General features: G+C 48.5%; 1 protein-coding gene across 1 annotated transcript in view; it reads right to left on the reverse strand.

Annotated features, from left to right (window-relative positions):
- Positions 1-18,935, reverse strand: part of cspg4 (chondroitin sulfate proteoglycan 4) — a 59,937-nt gene that overhangs the window by 22,051 nt on the left and 18,951 nt on the right. Inside the window, exons 2-3 of the mRNA XM_079743891.1 lie at positions 5,058-5,221; positions 759-4,325 (exon numbers count right to left, since the gene is read on the reverse strand). Coding sequence (XP_079600017.1) covers positions 759-4,325; positions 5,058-5,221 — 3,731 coding nt within the window. The remainder of the gene's footprint in view (positions 1-758; positions 4,326-5,057; positions 5,222-18,935) is intronic.

An 18,935-nucleotide genomic window follows, 5' to 3' on the forward strand; every position in this document is an offset into this window, starting at 1 on the left:
GGGTTCATGATAAAGGGTTGGTGCAGAGACAGTAAGAAGATTTGTGGACAATGGCCTACTAGTAGAATAGCGATTCTGGGTTCGTATCAGATTGTGCATTGTCCTAGAGCATAAGGCATGATTGGAATCTGCTCATAAATGACCTGGCCCTTAGATACATTTGCTGTTGCTTTGGATAAAAGGGTATAGTGCTAAATTACTCGGTAGTAAAATGGGGGTTTTCCACATTGTCTTCCAAACAGTTTGTTGAATGTTTTCTTTCTCATTATCGTCAAAGTCTACATAAACACATTAAGCTCAGATAATTTACTTATTAGATAGAGTGCAAGCAGACTGTATCTTATAAATTACAGGGGGCTCGAGAAACGCCCTGAGGGTATTCTTTTCGCTCAGTTTTCAACACTTAATAGAGTGTAATTGAGTACATAAACACGATTAAAAGCAATATGTTCAGTATAACATGTGGCGGTTGCATGTGGTTGCAATGGGAATCTGAGAGAGTTGCAAAACAAATATTGTACAATCTCATGAGACAGTGTTTGAGTCGTGTGAGTCATGTTCCACAAGCAGAGCAGAAAATAACAGAAGTTAGAAATAACATTGTATTCAGTCAGGCAGTAATGAGTTTATAAATAGTGCCTCGCTAAACGAAAGCATATGCACATCGTACAGTGTAGGTAGGCTCATTAAAAGAGTAATTATGATATACAGTTTTATTATACAGTTTAAAGCATAATTATAGAGCAAACAAACAGTACCTTTAGATGATCGTGGTCGACCACGGTGTGTTCCCCCTCGTACGCGATGAGGACCTCGTTGGTGACCACATCCGGTTGAGAGAGATACCCTTGTTTGAATATCTTAATCCTGAATGTGCCTTCTTGTGAATAACCCTTGCTTCGAACAGTGAACCCGAAGGAGTCCTTGGACCTCAAGCTCTCGTAGTTGTGCTCATACGACACGACTCCCTTCCTCAGGTCCTCCTGGGTGAACCTCGATGCCTCGATGCCGCTGACGATGATCCTGCCGTCGCTGGGCGAGGACGTCACCTCGAAGTCGATGTCGCCGTCGTCTCGGACGTCCAGGTTGGAGTCTGCACTCAGCAGCATAGTGTCGATGGTTTTGGTGCTGCCGTGGTCCATCACCACCATGGTATTGTTTTCCACACGCAGGTAGGGATCGCCGGCTTGCAGCTCCATCCGCGTGGTCGTCTGGTGGAGCCCGTCGGACACCTGCAGCTGGAAGTGATCGCGGTCAGCTCCGTTGTGCACGAAGAGAATGTGCTTGTCTCTCAGGTCGGCTTGGGTGAAGCGGAAGAGGGGCTGGGAGGGGTTGGACGCCGAAACCAGCTGCCCCGACAGGATTCCCTCGTGAGCGTAGACGATCTGGGTGTCATTGAAGTTGGCGTCGTCGTCCCTGAACTGAAGGACGTCTGTGGTCAGCAAGCGCTGACCGTTCCTGACCACGTTGAAGGTCTTGTTGACGACACGCATGGGCACATGCTGGTTCTTTGATTGAACGGTTATCCTAAAGACGCCAGTCATGGACGACTGGGTGTCAGTCTGTTCGTTGGTCTCGTCGCTCGCTGTGAAATGAAACTCATCACTGTCTGTCTTGGAGCCGTCGTGCTTGTAAATGAGCCGGTCCAGCTCGAGGTCCTCATTGCTGAAGACGCTTATTCCCCCATCAAACCTAGGCTGCCCGGGCGGGGACTCCCTGATAAGTCTCCCATGCTTCGGGTCTTGTGTGACCCGGTACACAAAATCGACAGAGCTTTGCGACTGAACCCAGAGGTATTTCTTGCTCAGAATGTCCTCGCCGCCCTGCAACACAGCCAAATTTTCATTGGTGAGATGAGGGACAGTTGAATCAGCGCTTTGGTCGGCAAGGATGGTAATCGGCATGGTGTAGATGGGAGACTGCTGGTCCCCGACGAACATTCTGAACAGGAACTGATCCACACTCTCCACGGCACTGTGGACCCTGTGCATGTAACTGAGGTCGTCGTTCTGGATATCCTGACCTGTAAAGGTGTCGCCTTCAGAGAGCTCGCTGCCACGGAACCGAAGACTGCCCAGTGTTGGTGGCTTCAGGAGAACATATTTGACCATATGTTGGTCAGCCATTTGCCCATTGACCATTGCCTGAAGATTTGAACGAGAGATGAACCACTCCTTTTCTGATTCAACCTCCACTGGGTCTAGTCGAGAAATCTTTACTGGAGCGGGAAGGATTTTGACCATAAGAGTGTTGTTCCACTTGGAAACCTGCCCCAGGTGGATGTCAAACTGAATATGGTCGATAACATTGTTTTCCTGATCACTTGAGTCTGTGCTAACATATTGAACCCTGCCCTGATCCAAATCTGATTGATAGAAAGAGGTGATCTGTTTGGGCATGCCGTTACTTGTAATGATGACCAGTTCCCCGTACCGCAGAGGTTGCGTGACATTATAAACAACATCTCCCTCGCGAGGATTAGCAATGACAGACAGCTGTTGAACACCTATGGTAGCGTTGCTTCCCTGAGACAATACAATGCCATTATTGGTAACTACGGTCATATGTGGTACAGTCACAGACAACTTAAATGTTGTGGATTGACTGACTGAATGGCCATCAGATACGTCAAGGGTAATGTCCTCCACATGGCCCCCTTTGTGAACAAAATAGACAAGGCCGTCTTTCAGCTGCCTGCATGTAAACTCTGAAATGGGTCTCCCTGGCTGTTGGTCATTTTCAAGGTAAATGTTCCTTGAAGGTGCTGAGGTTACTGTTATCTTCAATTCATCACAACGCGCGTCAGTGTCCACTATTTGAATGACATCGGAACTCAGGCGTGTTCTACCCTGCTCTGTGACCAGAATGTCTCCACCGCCAAGTTGTGGGATGGCGTTGACAGGAACCACCTCCACCGGAAGTGTGTACTCGCGTGGCGTTTTCAGACACTCTGGTATGTAGCCGTTACTGTAGACAGCCACCTCCAACTGTATTTGATCCCCATACTTTTCATTCCCATCATGAAGGTACTTAATTTTTTGGTTGACAACGTCAAGCAGGGTGAACTTTTTGGTGTGTTTAGTATTGAGATCCATATCCATAAGTCCATACCAGGGATCGCTCTTGAGGGTGAAGATGATCTGAGACTGCCGCATTCCTACCGCATTTAAATCGAATGTGGGGCTCAGGTTGCTTATGTCCAGGAAGGCGTCGCCGCCCTCGGTCACCAGCAGTGGGGTGACATCAAGCAGTTTGGTGATATTCCGGAAAGCCTCTGGCGTTTCCTCGGTGGGATAGCAGTGGCGTTCGTTTGGGTCCACGTCGTCGTATCGAATCCGAACAGGGGCTGCGGTGGTGGTTGCCTCTGAGTCATAGTAGCTTGAGTAGTCATAGTCCTCTCCATCACATTTCACCTGCACATCCTTAGTCACCAAAGCATCCTGCAAACTCCTGTCCTTCTGGTTCACTTTGATTTCTCCGAAGCAGCCAATGAAAGACTCCGATGTGATCTCGACCTCCATGCGATCCAAGATGCCACTTTCCTGGAACACATCTTTCATCTTCCTTTGGATCCCACCCAAGTATAGATTTCCTACTAGGTCCAAACTTTGTGAGCTGTCCAGTGTGAGGGAGCTGGCCTGGCTATCAACATTAATTACGAGTGAGGTCTTGTCCACCTGGAGCCTCACTCTGTGCCACTGGTCATCATCCAGCTTGACCTGGGTGTTGTCCAGAACCTGCATGCCTTTCCCAAGGTCCACCACACCTTTGAGGAAGCCCCCTACCACACCTATGGCTATGAAATCAGATTCACGGCCGGGATGGAAAGCGAGTACTGCGTCCTCGATCGTGGTTTTCATCAGGAATTCCAAGGAACGCCCCGCCCCGCTTGCTCCGCTCCAGGTGGGTAAAGATACGAACGAATCAGGGCTGACGAAGCTGGTGGCTTCGCCGTCGCCGGCCTCAAACTCCCCGCTGCAGGACTCTTTGGTGTCGTGGCACTCTTTTAGCTCTGAGCTGAGGATGTCAAACCCGTGGGACTCGAACTTGAGGTCGGTCAGGCAGCCTCGGAACGGTGGGATGGCGTTGCTAAGGAACGGGGCCTCCAGATCTCCTGCTCCACCCAGCCACACACCCAGGTCGATGTTGAGCTCCTCTTCGTCGGCGCCCGTCACCGGGACAAACGTGGGGAAGATCTCATCGATGGTCATGGTGAGTTTGGAGTCCTGGAGGGTGACGGACACACGGTGCTCCAGAAGGTTGTTCAGTTGCACTCCGAGAGAAGAGGACAGCGTTACCTCTCCCGCGCCCATGTCCATGCGTACCTGTGAAGAGACAAAGGTGACAGAATACAATTTAAAATACTGTATAATTTATCGTCTATAAATGTATTATTTTGTTGGTTTATTCAGTGTAGATTATGTGATGGTCTAAAAGATGGCATCTATACTTATTTGATGCATAGAATATTTATAGAAAATTTGATTACGTTATCAGGCTTTACAATGTCAACTGAGTACGCTATAACTTATAATGTAAAATATCTAATAATATAAAACGATTGTTTGCATGGTATAGGCCAGGATTCTGTGCCCAAATGATATAATCAGTGATGAAATTTAACAAAAGAACCGCTCCACTGACCGTGAAGGTTAGGTAAGTGTGTTTACTCAGAGTTGCACTATTACATCCAAAAAATACAGTAATTGTTCATCAACCTGTGGAAATAGATACTTGGGTACACAGTGAGTTATTCAGAGAAAGATAAGACGTTCTCATTATGAAGAACAGTAATTTATTCTGATGCGTTGAGACAAATAGCAAATATTTTCTTTCATAGACACTTTTAAAAACAAGGATTCTGAAAAGGCTATTTTTTTTCCAGCATGGTTGACCTGGGAACCGAACTCTGAACCCCTTTAGCGCCATGCTCTGCCAGTTGACCTGAACAGGAAATCATAATTGAATTGTAGTTGTAACTTAACAACCATCTTCCCTTGTTTAAAGAAGCTGAGTCAAGGACAGCCTTCTAACCTTGCACTGTCCACATGTCTCACCTGTAGTTTCCCATTCTGGAGCTCCAGGAACATGTAGTCCTCCATCCCGGCAGCCAATAGGAGAAGGCCACTACGGCGGCTAGTCTTAAACTGCAGGGACAGCTGGAAGGTGGAGACATCTTGGATGGCTTGTATTTTGCAGTAGCTGTCCCCGAAGTAGGACACTGTGAAGCAGAGATGGAAGAGTGTGAACAATGATAACATTAACAATATCTGAGTGCTGAAAAATGTAGAAAAATGTTTTAACCGCATCCCATACTAGTCAAGTATGTGAAAGAATTGTTGATTATTAAAATGCATAGAAAGGGAAAACAACAGATATTTTAGAATAGTTAAGGATCTTCGGGTACACGTAGTGACCCACCAATTCATTTTTCCCTGTCTCAAAATGCTGGAGTTTGTTTTACAAGTCACCCAATGATAAGACTGAGATGTATGCAAATAATCTGACACTTCATTGGGATCATAAAGCCTCTGAAGATCCAGGGAGTCATTGTTGGATCCTCAGACCTTGTATGTTGTTATCCTTCTTCCCCTGCATTGCAGCATTGCATGAGAGCAAGAAAACCTAATTCCGGATCGACTGTGGCGGCGTTATCAAGCCCAAGCCAGCTGCGACCGGCCTGAACGTGGCTCTCCTGACCTCAAAGGGATTCTCTCAGTAAGCCATCACTCATTAGCCCCTGAGAGCTCCGCTTGGCACAATGACACCACAGAGCTCCAGGATTTCCCAGGCTTGAGTTGTCTCCACTCCAGTGATATGCAAATGTCGCCACCTGCCTCGAGAACCCATGCCCTCGGGAGGCCTCTCGACAAAAACGCGAGCCATGGAGGAAGTGGAGTGATTTCCCCACGGTCATGCTCAGAAATGCGACTGGGCTGGCTCCAGATCAGTGATTCAGATGACAGGGTTTTCCGGAGCCACAGCCAAGTCGGAACAGGGAGAAAATGTTACGGGGGTGGGGCTTTTCCACAACAGACACTAGCGTGCTTTGGCAGAGGGGTGTAAGGTCAAGCAATAGATATTTTGTTGAAAGACATTGAAGGCCCTCTGCGGAACATTATGCGGGACATGGGGAATAAGGGGTGGATATTGCTGCGTCAGAGGAACCTCGGGATTCCAATAAGGCTGTGTTGGACAAAGGGTTTCTCTTAAAAAGTAAATATAGCAACGCATCATGCAGCCTGCTCGTAGATCAGGCGAAACGCCAGCAGACCAAATGTCGTTGAATAATACCGTAGACATGTCTGCTTTTTCATATGAATAACGTCACCAAACAAAGTACACATCCACATTCTGTAACTATAAAAGGATGAACTATTTTTACAACACTCAGCACTCAGACCCCGGGTGTATGGTGTGTGTCTGTGTGCGTTGACAAGGGCAACCTCTCCAAAGGTTGTCGTATACAGACAACGTGAAACCTCACAGTTCATTTTCTCTTTCACATCTTGTCTCCCATCTTGGAAATGAATTATTCTGCCACGGATGTGTGAACACAGCCAGTGTCTCTCGCCTCCGAAAGGACAAATAAACAAAGCCTTTATCGTCGCGCCCATGCTTTGTGATTACACGAAGAGGCGTCTGATTTTCGGCTCCAAGGCGATCCTGTCATGAGCGCTGGTTAGTGATGAACCGTCTCCAACGGAGAGATGAGTACAGACGGCTACGTTTTCAATACACCCTTCTGCTGTTCTGAGGAGCAAGCGGCAAATCGTTGGTGGCCCATCTGTGTTGAATAACTGTCAGATTACAGATGAGGGTTTTGTCATTGTTTGTTTTTAAAGGTCTTGTATATTAGCCAAGCTACTAGACCAGCCACATTGCAGAAATAGACCTACAATTTTTGGAATTCAGTTTTTAACAAATAATCTAATAAAATATAATTTCTAATAAAACAATTTTCAATAACAATACACTCCTAGATAACGGATTGTTTGATGTGATTAAGTAAACTTTTGAACAAAGACGGAAATATAACCATTACACAACAAAGCAACATAGCGTTGATTCAGAGAACCTTGACTGAACTATCGACGAAAATATATCTCACAACATACTTATAGTCTTTTACAAACCACAAGTTTCCTGGATGCCAACGTCGGCAGACTGATAGGGCAGTGCCGAAGGCGATGCCAAAAGAGGAAGGCAGAAAAAGGGAGCGAGCTAGCGCTAATTGAACGGAGCCTTCGGGCTGAAAACTAACCAGAGGAAGGCAAGGACTTTGCTGAAGACAACAGCATTAAAGAATAAAAACGAAATCACAATAAGCATCATAGTGCTTTAAAGCTGAGCCCTTTAGGAACTGTTCATTGAGCTTTGGGATAAAGGGCTAAAGAGAGGCAGAAAGGGAGCAATGCCAAGGCAATACTGCCAGGGGACGTTCTGCTTCAGGCTGAGCTCGCTACTGCTCTTGCCTAAAGGATAAAGAGGATATTTTAATGAGAAACAATAGAGCTACTCTCTGCATGAAACCTCTACCTGGCGTTCATTAGTTTGTCCATCAAGCTAGGCCAAGCTGTGGATAGCAGGCAATAGAATGTTTTGATACGGTGCGGCAAAAGAATTCTTGCCAAAACAATGCATTGTTTCCTGTCCCAGCACTAGCGGCTGGATGTGATCAGCCGTCATGTGTTCAAAAAACAGCCTTCACTATGCGATTGAGAAAGAAATGCTGCAATATCTAGCTGCCGCATCTGTATCTACATGTCATACCTATGTCTACTCACATAAGATGCATTTAACGAATCAACGAGGTCACATCTTGACATCTCGCTCAAGGAGCGCCCACAGGTAGGCTGCGTACACCTAGGTTTGAACACAGAGACTTTGTGTCTAACCACAAGTCTACCATGCACACTCACACGGCTAGCTATGACTCTCATAGGACTCAGCCCAGCCCACAGCCTCCACACCGCAGACCCGCTCTGTGACCGGCGGCTGTTTCGGACATGACGGGCGACAACAGAGGCGTGGGTCCCCGTGGTGAGCCACATCCACACACCAACACACAGAGTAGAGCCGAGAGTGTGTGTGTGTGTGTGTGTGTGTGTGTGTGTGCTTTAAGTGTGTTGTTGCACGTGCGCGACCACACACCGCACACGCAAGCAGGTGGTTGTTTTTTTCCACCTTGAGACAGAACGAACCAAAGCGAGATCTTGGTCGCGGCCTTTGACCGCGGCTGAATGGCTCCGCCCGCCCTCACACTACACTGACTGTGCGTCCGCTGGGATCCTGGTTGGAGGCCAATGCAGATGGCTTTGATTTGATGACTGAACGAGCTTGTATTTATAGTGCACGCCGGAAGCTAAGAGGCACTCTGTGTTTCCCCGACCGTCGGATGAATCAGCCCCTTGTACATCCGTCCGTCTGTCCCCCCCTCTGTCTCTCGCTTCCCTTCTCCTTCTCTCTGCCCGTCCAGCCTCGATGGTCTCCGTCTGCAGGCACATGTGCAGAGAAATGCTAAGCTACGGCGAGAGAGAGAGAGGAAACGGGCAGAAGGGAGAGAGGAAGAGAGAGAGAGGGAAAGAGAGTGGGAAAGAGAGTGAGGGAAAGAGAGCGTGGGAGAGAGGGACATATAGTCATAGAGGGAGAGGAAGAAAGGTAGAGAGGGAGCAGGGCTGGGACAAGGAGACTGATGGAAGGAGGGAGTGTCAGAAAGAGTGATACAAAGGGTGAATGAAAGTAAGAGGGCTAAAGAGAGTGTTAGAAGGAGAAGTAGGCGCATGGAAAAAAGTGCGAAAGAAAAGAGGGAGACGGTTTAAAGACAGGGATAAAGAGAAAAATACAGGGAAGGAGACCGAGTGAGAGAGATATGGAGAGCGGGACGGCGGCAAAGCAAGGGACGTTCAACAACAAAGTGTAGTCGATTGGAGACAATCAGCCCTGCGTCCTGCCACCACAACATGATGATTAGTCGGACGCTCGTCGCTTACACAACGTTTTATGTGAGCAGAGTATAAAGACAAGCCTTGACTCTTAACAGGTCCTCATTTTGCCAAGCCAGCCCACATGTTTGGAGGGCCAGAGGAATACTTCTTTGACGAAGACCTAAACCACCTATCCCAAGGACACAGGCCACATTGTGGAGTGTGTTGAGCTGTCAGTGCTTCCTATTGAGTCATTTGTCTAAGCCACTTTCACCCAAAGTGGATAAACAGTTCACTGTAATGAAGGACATGTACAAATCCAAAAAGGCTTTGCATGTGAAAGGGAAAAAAAATCAATTGATAACTTTTTCCAATTAGGCCAGAAAATGACTAAATAACGTATATTTTGCGCGTCCTCTCTCTCTGTCGCTCTCACTCTCTCTCTCTCTCTCTCTCTCTCTCAGTCCTTTGAGTCAATCTAAATGTTCAGGTAAATACAGTTTAATCATGTCAAAAGTCACCAGGGAGAAAAAAATAAAAGTCTGTGCTTTTTCGATCTTGTTACCATGGCAACAGTGGGCAGAAAACCCAAACAAAGTCGCGTTCTTCCGCAGCCTATGGTTAAAGGCTGGTCGGCCTGACGATAAATACTGGGTTGGTCATTTATTTCCCCTGCCAGCCTGCGCCTGCTGCAGCAGGAAACGCTGACGAGAAGGGTGGCGTTATATTAAGAATAGGGCACTCCTCTTCCTACCCACAGCCAGAGACACGGACAGACGGACGGACAGACAGACAGACAGACAGACAGACAGACAGACAGACAGACAGACAGACAGACAGACAGACAGACAGACAGACAGACAGACAGGGAGAGCATTTAGGCAAGGGGGGACAACGTTTTCGGTGAACAAGAGGAAATGGGTGGATTTCCATGACAACCAATTTAATCTCTCTCTCTCTCCCTCTGTATCTGACATTATACAAATGAGTTGGGGCCAGGAACCAGTCGGCACGTTTTGTTTTTCAATTATGCTTGCAGCAAGGGTGTGCGGTCACAGGATGCGATGCGGCAGCGGTTGTGCGTCACCTTACCACTGAGAACACTTTTTTACTCACACACATTATCTTCTGCATTATGTATACCACCTACTTGGAAAAATACCTGCCTGCACTTTCAACCCGATGTTAATCGCATTTCCTTTATAACCCCCCACCCCCATCCAACAAGTGGCACCATGTCACTCCCATCAGCCAATCACAGCGCGGGAGCACCTCCTATAAGGGGAAAGGGAAACATATCGTACAACGTCGGTTGCAGACCCTAGGTTGCCACGACAGCACAGCGCCACCACTTCCATTAGCGTTGGGGCCCTGAATACAGGGAGCTGTTTAGGGGAGAGAACACCCCCCCACCCTGCCCCCATCAGCCCCACCCCCACACCCCCTCATCTGCAGTTAAATGCCAGGGAGCAGAACCAGAGCTCCAGCCCTGTACCCCACTGCTCGGCTGCTTTATGAGTCCTCCACAGTTTCGCCTTTTTAGAAGTCACCAGGGAGCATGCTTTCAGCTTTCTTTTATGGAGCCGTTTCTCAAACCCAGACTTCAACGTGGTGGGGGTGGTGGTGGTGGTGGGCAAATCATTTCTTTTTTAAGCCTTCTTTGCTAAATCTCCATCTGCCTGTGCACCCCCTTTGAGATAGACCCATTGGTGAAGTGGCACAAACACAACACACACACACACACACACACACACACACACACACACACACACACACACACACACACACACACACACACACACACACACACCCATGCATAAAACAAACGACTTTCGGCACAGGGCTCGTACGGTCACGTCTACAATGGGCCACTTCCCTGAGTAATAATGACAAACTTGTCCGAGTGCCTCGGCTGTAAAATTTGGGGCAGCAGGGGACAGTGATGAAAAATTATGACCTTTTACCGTGAACAAAGAGCAACATTGCCGGGGAACGCTAAGCAGAGAAAACATACCTGTGAGAAAAAGGGTGGGAAAGCATTGGAAAGGTGGGCGTGCGTGTTTTTAAGAAGGAGCCTGTTGGAGTGGGGTCTGGCCTGGTGACAGCCCTTGGCTTAAAATCGATTGGAAATAAATGTCCTGCCCTAGTCCCTCAAAGGAACACAGAACAGGTTGGTTCTTTATACTTTGTACAAGACCATTCAAGACCGATGTATAACGCAAAGGCCAACCATGTATGATGAAATACAAACTGCATTTCTCATGAGAAGCAGTGAGGTTTATTGAAAACAGCTTGTGTCTCTAACCCAATCATTGAATGGAAGATCTCGACATGTGACCAGAGAATCGGGGGGGATGAGAGAGGTGAGGGGTTAAGCAGCTCAGGGTGGTCACAAACGCCCGATCGCGTTTGTGACCACCTGTCAGCAGCCTTTTGTGTGGAAGGAAAAATAAATCGGACGGTTTGAAATAATAAAAAGGGAGCCAGCTCCAGGCCCCCCTACTTCTGATGTTATCATAAACTGTTACAGATTAGATCTCCACTCAAGCTAGATGTCTTCTTTTCACTTTAGATAATATGAAATGTGCCAGGCTCCCTTCTTGCCGAGAGGCCAACACATGGCACGTAGCGGGTTTATTCATAGTATTCTGTCAAAATGCAAAAAAACACACAATGGGGCATCTATTCCACCTCCAGCCTGCAAAGAACCAACTTTCCCCACCTCACTCAATACACAAAATGTTCCATGTTCCCTGTCGCCCAGTGTTACAACACCCAACACCCAAAGAGTCACCGTGTTGTCCTCCGAGTCTCTCCCGGAGGCTCCCCCAAACACAGTGAGGGGCTGGTCCTGGGACCCCCCTCCGCGGGTGACTCACTCACCTTGTAGCGAGGCGGCACCAACACCACCATGAACGCTGGCATTGTGGGCGCCGCCAAAGCCCCGCCTGGCTTCATGAGCAACACACACGCAGCACACAAAGCCCGCCTCTGTTCGTGGGCCGTTCGAGGTACGGACGCCCCACGCCTCCGCAACGCTCTCTGTGGGTGAGCTCTGTTTCAATAACTTCCCGGAGACGACGACTGAGTCACACCCTTCCACTCCCCCCCACCCTCCCCAGCCTGTCCCTAACCCCGCCGGCCTATCACATGCTGAACACCAACCTGCCACCCCGCCCCTGCCCCTCCAGAGAAATAAACACGTCGCTCAACACGAGGTGCCCACCCCAGGGGCATTGGGGCCATGCGTAAAGTCAGGACACCTCGCTTGTTTTCCTCGGGATAGTCTGGGGGTCACGGATCAGAGGCATTCTCGCACGGCAACGACGAACCCCACGTCCCAGGGGGCTTTTTCGGCGCGGAATGCGATCGCTCACCTAGATAGGGAGGACGCGGCCAGGCCCGGGGGTGTCTATGGGAATCAGAGCAAGATGGCAGGCCAGGGGCTGGACTCACCGCCCACCCCCCCGCCCGCCCTGGGGTTCATGTTCAAAGGCCAAGGAGCGCTCGACGCTGGACTGATGCAACGGATCCGCTCTGAATACGTGTGTAGACATCTGCCAGACACATTTCTATTCATAAGTTAGTGGCGGATGTATGGGTGCACAATGCACGTACAAACATACAGCCGGCCTCACGGCTGTATAAGCGTCAGGGCCAGGTCAAGGCCCAGCCTCTGTGTCCGGCTGCGATGCTGTGTGCTAAGCGTGTGTTTCTTCTTGTAAGTTAGAGGAGGCTGAGTTGGGGTTGAAAGCCCTCACAGAACCGGTTGGATCTGTGGAGCCACGGGGCTTAGAGAGGCGTGAGAACCACTTGACAGCGCCCCGCTTTCATCCCCCTTTTCAAACCCGTCCGCCGCTATTAAAAAGGTACCAGCGCATCATCCCAGTGTGCTTTTTTTTGTCATCCCCCTTTCTCTTCTCTCGAGCACCGTCTCATTTACCCATTTCCACAATTATGTGTGACACGTCGATGGTATCGTATCCCCCTTCTCTGCTGCCAGGGAGCTCTCGCCTGTGTGTATGTGTATGTGTATGTGTGTGTGTGTGTGTGTGTGTGTGTGTGTGTGTGTGCTTCTGCGACGCGCGGCAAAGCTAACATTCGTCACCCCAGCACTGGTTATCAGCATGACATTGGCTTTTCAATGGATTGCAGAGAAGTGGATCACAGTTATAAATCATTCCACTTTAGTGTCAGCACCAAGGGGGGGGGGGGGAAGAATATGAAAATATTAGGGCTTCGGATTCAAGGGAAAATTACTCCTTGCGACCAGAATGGAGTTCATTGTTTTGAAAGCTGTATGAAGATTAACTTCAAGTTCCCTCTCTTTTTTCCCCTGTATCTTCTGATCCTCCCACCCCTCCTCAATATCGTCGTTAGTGAAACAACGTGTCTTGATGCATTGTAAATTATTGGGATTTTCAGGAGCCACCAGTAAAAACTCACAAACGGCCGTTCAGCATCAACACACACCGGGATAGACCAAAGACCCAAGGAGTAGCAGAACTTGTCGACCTTAGTTTGCCTAGATTATACTTCATCTTATACACCCACCTATACACCCACACACAAAAACCCAGACACACACACACACACCCACATTTCCTTAAGATCAAGTAATATAGGGGGGCCTTTCTAACCGGAGGCCCCAGGCTCCAGCTGGGAGCTGAGGAGGGCTGATACAGGAGCTGCGCTGCCAGGGGCCCCAGGGCCCCATATCCGGCCCTCAACCCAGCTCAGTAAAGCCAGTGTGTGCTGGAGATCAGAGTGTCACATTAGCCTTCCTAATGAGATCCAGATGAAGCCATACAGCGACCAACTGACCCTCCTAGCCCCGCCTCTCTCTTCCCCCCCCCCCACGCAAACACACACATACATATACGCACAAACACACACACTCCGGTACAGTGAGACACCTCTCTGAACTCTGTCGCTACCCACAAGCCACTGCTCCTATAACTGCTTTATAGAGTGCTTATCCAGATGCCATTCTGACCCAAACTGACACGCCCAAACACAAGCACAGAAGCATGAAGGCAGACAGACAGGGTGACGGACAGAGAGTGAGACAGGCTGGAAGACAGACACTCATGCATAGAGACGGACAAACAGAAAGGGAGACATGTCAGGCAGAACGATAGACACACACATACATGCATACAGAGAGTCAGACAGACAGGCAGGCAGGACAAGTCAGGCTGGAGGACAGACACATATACATACATACAGACAGTCAGACAGACAGGCAGGCAGACGGAAAGGCAGACATGTCAGGCTGACAGTCAGACACACCTACATACAGACACAGAAAGGATCAGGCGTATGTACACACGCGTGACAACCTGTGTTTCCTTGGTCACGGACGTGCACGGCAAAACACACAGTCACAAATACACGCGGGCACACCCCAGATGCGCACACACAGTGAGACACACGCACACACACACACACACCCAGCCTTCCTATTTGCAGCCAATAGCCAATCCAACACTCTGTCAGTCACTGCTGCTGCCTGACTCAGTCCTTCCCTGGGCGCCACCTCCCTGCTGTGGCTCTCACACCCCATCGCCCCCCTCCCATGCTACCGTTAACACACACACACACACACACACACACACACACACACACACACACACACACACGCTGAGTTCCCGGTCCCTCGCTCAAAGGTTGGCCCCCTCATTCGGTGGAAATTATTGAGCACCCAACGTTACAAACACCTCCCGCTCAGCATGGGCCTCTCCTCCTCTTCCTCCTCCTCCGTCTTCTCCTCCTCCTCCCTCTTCTCCACTACCTCCCTCACCTCCTCCCCGCCATGCTTCAACCAAAATAAACACTGCGGCACAGACGCACACTGAAAACGTGTGTACGCACGCACACACACACACACACGCACACACGCACACACACACACACACACACACACACACACACACACACACACACACACACACACACACACACACACACACACACACACACACACACAGAAGACAGGATCACGCTGCAAAACAAGTTAAACTGCACGCTGATGTTCCGGCAAGCGACATATTCAGCCGTTCCTCTTTCCACAGCTCCCCCTGTTATTTCTCCTCTTCCTTTCTTTGAGGTTTTCTTTATATCGGGCTCTGACTTCAAGATGGATGTTGTTCCTTTCAGTGGAAAACTGTCAGTAGCAGACATGGAGGGAGAGAGGGAGAGAGGGAGAGAGGGAGAGAGGGAGAGAGAGAGAGATAAAGAGAGAGAGAGGGGGGGGCGAACTCTCTGAGGGAGACTTGGAGACTAAATAGCCTCCTCTCTCTTCCCCGGTTATTTTTTCCCCGCAAGCTGAGTTCTGTTGCCCGGAGCTTAATGTATTTCAAGCTTGACAAAGGCATATTTGACGGGTTATCGTCCCGTGGAGGTCGAGATGTTGCTACTCCACTCTCTAGCTGAACATGTACCTCTTTGTTTTCTGCGCACGTTACACCACAGCTTGAGTGTTTGTGTATACGTGTGTATTTGTAATGCAAACATTATATTCACATATACGGTTCACGATTCAATTGCTGGAGGATGGGCAAAAATAGGAAAGCGTGGAAAAAATCCCAAACCCATCGCCACTTTTGTTCAAAACAAATCAGGTCAGCCAATCCACTCCAATGCAGCTCTTAACAGGGATAATGCCACTTTAAAGATGTGGATCAAAGCATATAGGATGAACATAACAACAACAAAAGGCCAGCAGACCTGTGATTACTAATCCTTTGGCCTGGAGGGGTCGTGTCAACCCAAAGTGTTTCCATCATTGGCTTGTACTCGCAGATGTATACTGTTAAACTGTATACTGGTAAAACCGGCTAAACAAAAGTTTGGACCAGGCTCTCGCATGTATTTCTGCACTGCGGATGTGTTAGAGGCAGCCAGGAGAACATTGTTATCCTAATATAGCAGTAGTAGTATTTCTTTGGAGCCAGCTATTGTTTTACTAGGCATAAATCCTGTGTTGAATCAGTGTTAAGCGCAGCCCAGTCAGTTCCCCTTCATAACAATGGAGAGAGAGAGTCTTGGCCTGAGAGCCAGCTGCAGAACTAATGATCTGCAGATGTTGTATGAACCGTAGGGAAGTGGGGGGATCCAAGATCCAAGATGGCTGCCATCAGCCTCATCGGTTACTTACTGAAGCAAGCCGGAGGAGAAGTGGGAAAACGGTTCTAGGCGGGAAAGGATGATGAACGCGGTGTGCAAGTGAGTTATATTTCCATGCAGGAGTGCCGGATAAAGACACTGAAGACACACACACACACACACACACACACACACACACACACACACACACACACACACACACACACACACACACACACACACACACAGTCACATGCACACATACACCCCCCAACCACACACAAACATACACACAAACACACACAGTCACAAGCACACATACATGCACACTCCACAACCATGCAAACACACACACACACACACAAAAACACACACGCACACACACACACACACACACACACACACACACACACACACGTACACACAAACGCACACTCTTACCACTTCGTAAAAACTAAGTAGTGGTGAAGTTAACAGAATGTGAGTACGAAAACCACCGTACCTCTTTCTGACTTCTTTGTCCCAGCCCCTACTATAACAGCACACATCTCTCGCTTGCGAACCTTATCACCTCCTCTTATCTACGCCCATTTGCATGGATACAATAACAACAGCAGGTGGCTGTTAACTTGTTGGCGTTCAAACAACCACTCCGAGACACCTTCGCTTGCCGCTTGGCAACAATCTGTAATCTAATCACAACTCAATTATTGTACTCCTCCATGATTCTCCTCTGTCTGATTGCGCATTTATCCTGCTTATATTCTGTTGTAGCGAACACCCTTGTATACACACTTGTGTTGGGTTGCGCCAATGCAGGTTCACTGTCACCACACCTATTACGGGTGCATTCAGAAGAAAAATATGTATTGTATTCTTTTGATGTTACGGCAATTACACTAAAAGCACCTTGAACTGGACATCCAAACAAAACATCCCAAAGTAAGCCGCTCAGTTGTGTGGGGGCCGTTAATATGATGGAGTGCGTGAATGGACCTGGAGGGGCAGGGGGCACCCCAAAAAGCAGCAGATTGCACAAAGCTAACCCGTGCGGGGCCACCCTCGCAAATCCATGGGTATTGTCCTCGCAAGTGGGGCTAATCACTCAGAGTCAAAGCGCTGCCATGGAAGTCCAGCTCGGACGCGGGACAAGAAGACGGATCGTACGAGACGGCTGAATTGAAGCAGTAGATCTGCGATGGAGTTGTAAGGAGGGAAAGAAGGATGGACGAAAAAAAAGAGGTAAAAACAGCACAAACCCTCAATGTCCAGCGACTTAGAGAGGCGAAAGTTACGACTCGGGCAGTTTGAATGAGTTGTATGAAACTCAGGTGCGAGCCCCGCGTAAACAGCTCGATAAATCATTAAATGTGTACTTCTTTTTGGACATTTGCACTCGACCGACAAACGTGGATTTGAGTTTTGGACTGTGGTACACTGGGTTTGTGTTTCTTCTCTGTCGTTCGCAGAGAAGCTCAATCGATAAGTCATTTAGCAAGTCTTATTCTGGGATCTTAGTTTGTTTTTCCTGGCTATATGGAGTTGAAAGTAACTAAGCGCTGTACTTGAAGGTATTTGTGTTTTGTTGAATGTTGAATTGAGGTTTGCTGCATTGAGTGGATTATTTATGTTGTTAGGGCGGTTCTACTTCAACTTTAGTATCAAATATATGAAGTCCAATCCAAAGTTGACAACCTTAGTACCTCATTTATTTTGAATTTGCTTTGTTTTTATCCGGGGGATTTGCTTTTCAAGCGATGAAGGGAGCAAGGTAGAGGTCAGGATGCCTAGAGGAAGGCTGCTCACCTTGACTTTATCAGGATGTCCGACCTCCTAGAAGCGAAGCTACCCTGCTCGTGACGCATATCATTAGTTCAAAATCACTCATCGGTATCCCCACTATTGTCACGCACCGATATACAGACACAGTTGAGCAGGTTGGTGTGTGTGTGTGTGTGCGTCTGCGTGTGCAGATGATTTGCTGCTGTGCTGTATTTAGGACGGCGTAATGCCTGCAGATATCTCACTGAGGTGTTGTGCATAAACCTCATAGCCGGATAAACATTGTTTTACATAAAAGAGGGACGGGCGCTGCGAGGCTTCATAGAGATTTATGAGGGTGTTGGCTCACCTCGCTGCCGTCTCTGTGTATTCTCATTTATATATCTCTCCCTCTTCTCTGTGAGCTAAGGATATTGACAGAGCTGTCATATAGTGATGAATAAGGAGCCTGCTGCGCCACAACGTTACAGTATACACAGAGTCAACAGCACAGAGAGAGAGAGGCAGAGAGAGATAGAGGTAGAGAAGGATAGAGTTAGAAAGACAGACAGCCAGGGAGAGATAGAGGGAGAGAAGGATAGACAGGCAGGGAGAGATAGATGTGGTAAGAGAGACAGGTAAGGAAAGATAGAGGCAGGGAGACAGGATGGGAGAGATAGGGGTAGGGGGTAAGAGGTACGGAGGGAGAGACGGCTGAGGAGAGAGAGACATAAACAAAGAGACAAAGACGAAAGACACAGCGGTAGGTATAGAGACAGCTAAGGGAAGAGGGACATAGATGAAGAGACAAGGACAGAGAGAGAGGTATAGAGACAGCTAAGGGGTGTGAGAGAGAGAGAGGGAGAGAGAGAGAGAGAGAGAGAGGGAGAGAGAGAGATATAGAGACAGCTAAGGGGGAGAGAGAGAGAGAGAGGGAGAGAGAGAGAGAGAGAGAGAGAGAGAGGGAGAGAGAGAGAGAGATATAGAGACAGCTAATGGGAGAGAGACTTAGATGAAGAGACAAAGACAGAGAGAGGGATATAGAGACAGCTAAGGGGTGTGAGAGAGAGAGAGAGAGAGAGAGAGAGAGAGAGAGAGAGAGAGAGAGCGGTATAAGGATGGTTAAGGAGAGAGATTGAG

Source organism: Pollachius pollachius (assembly GCF_949987615.1).
Source record: "Pollachius pollachius genome assembly, chromosome: 9".
NCBI classification, from domain to species: Eukaryota; Metazoa; Chordata; class Actinopteri; order Gadiformes; family Gadidae; genus Pollachius; species Pollachius pollachius.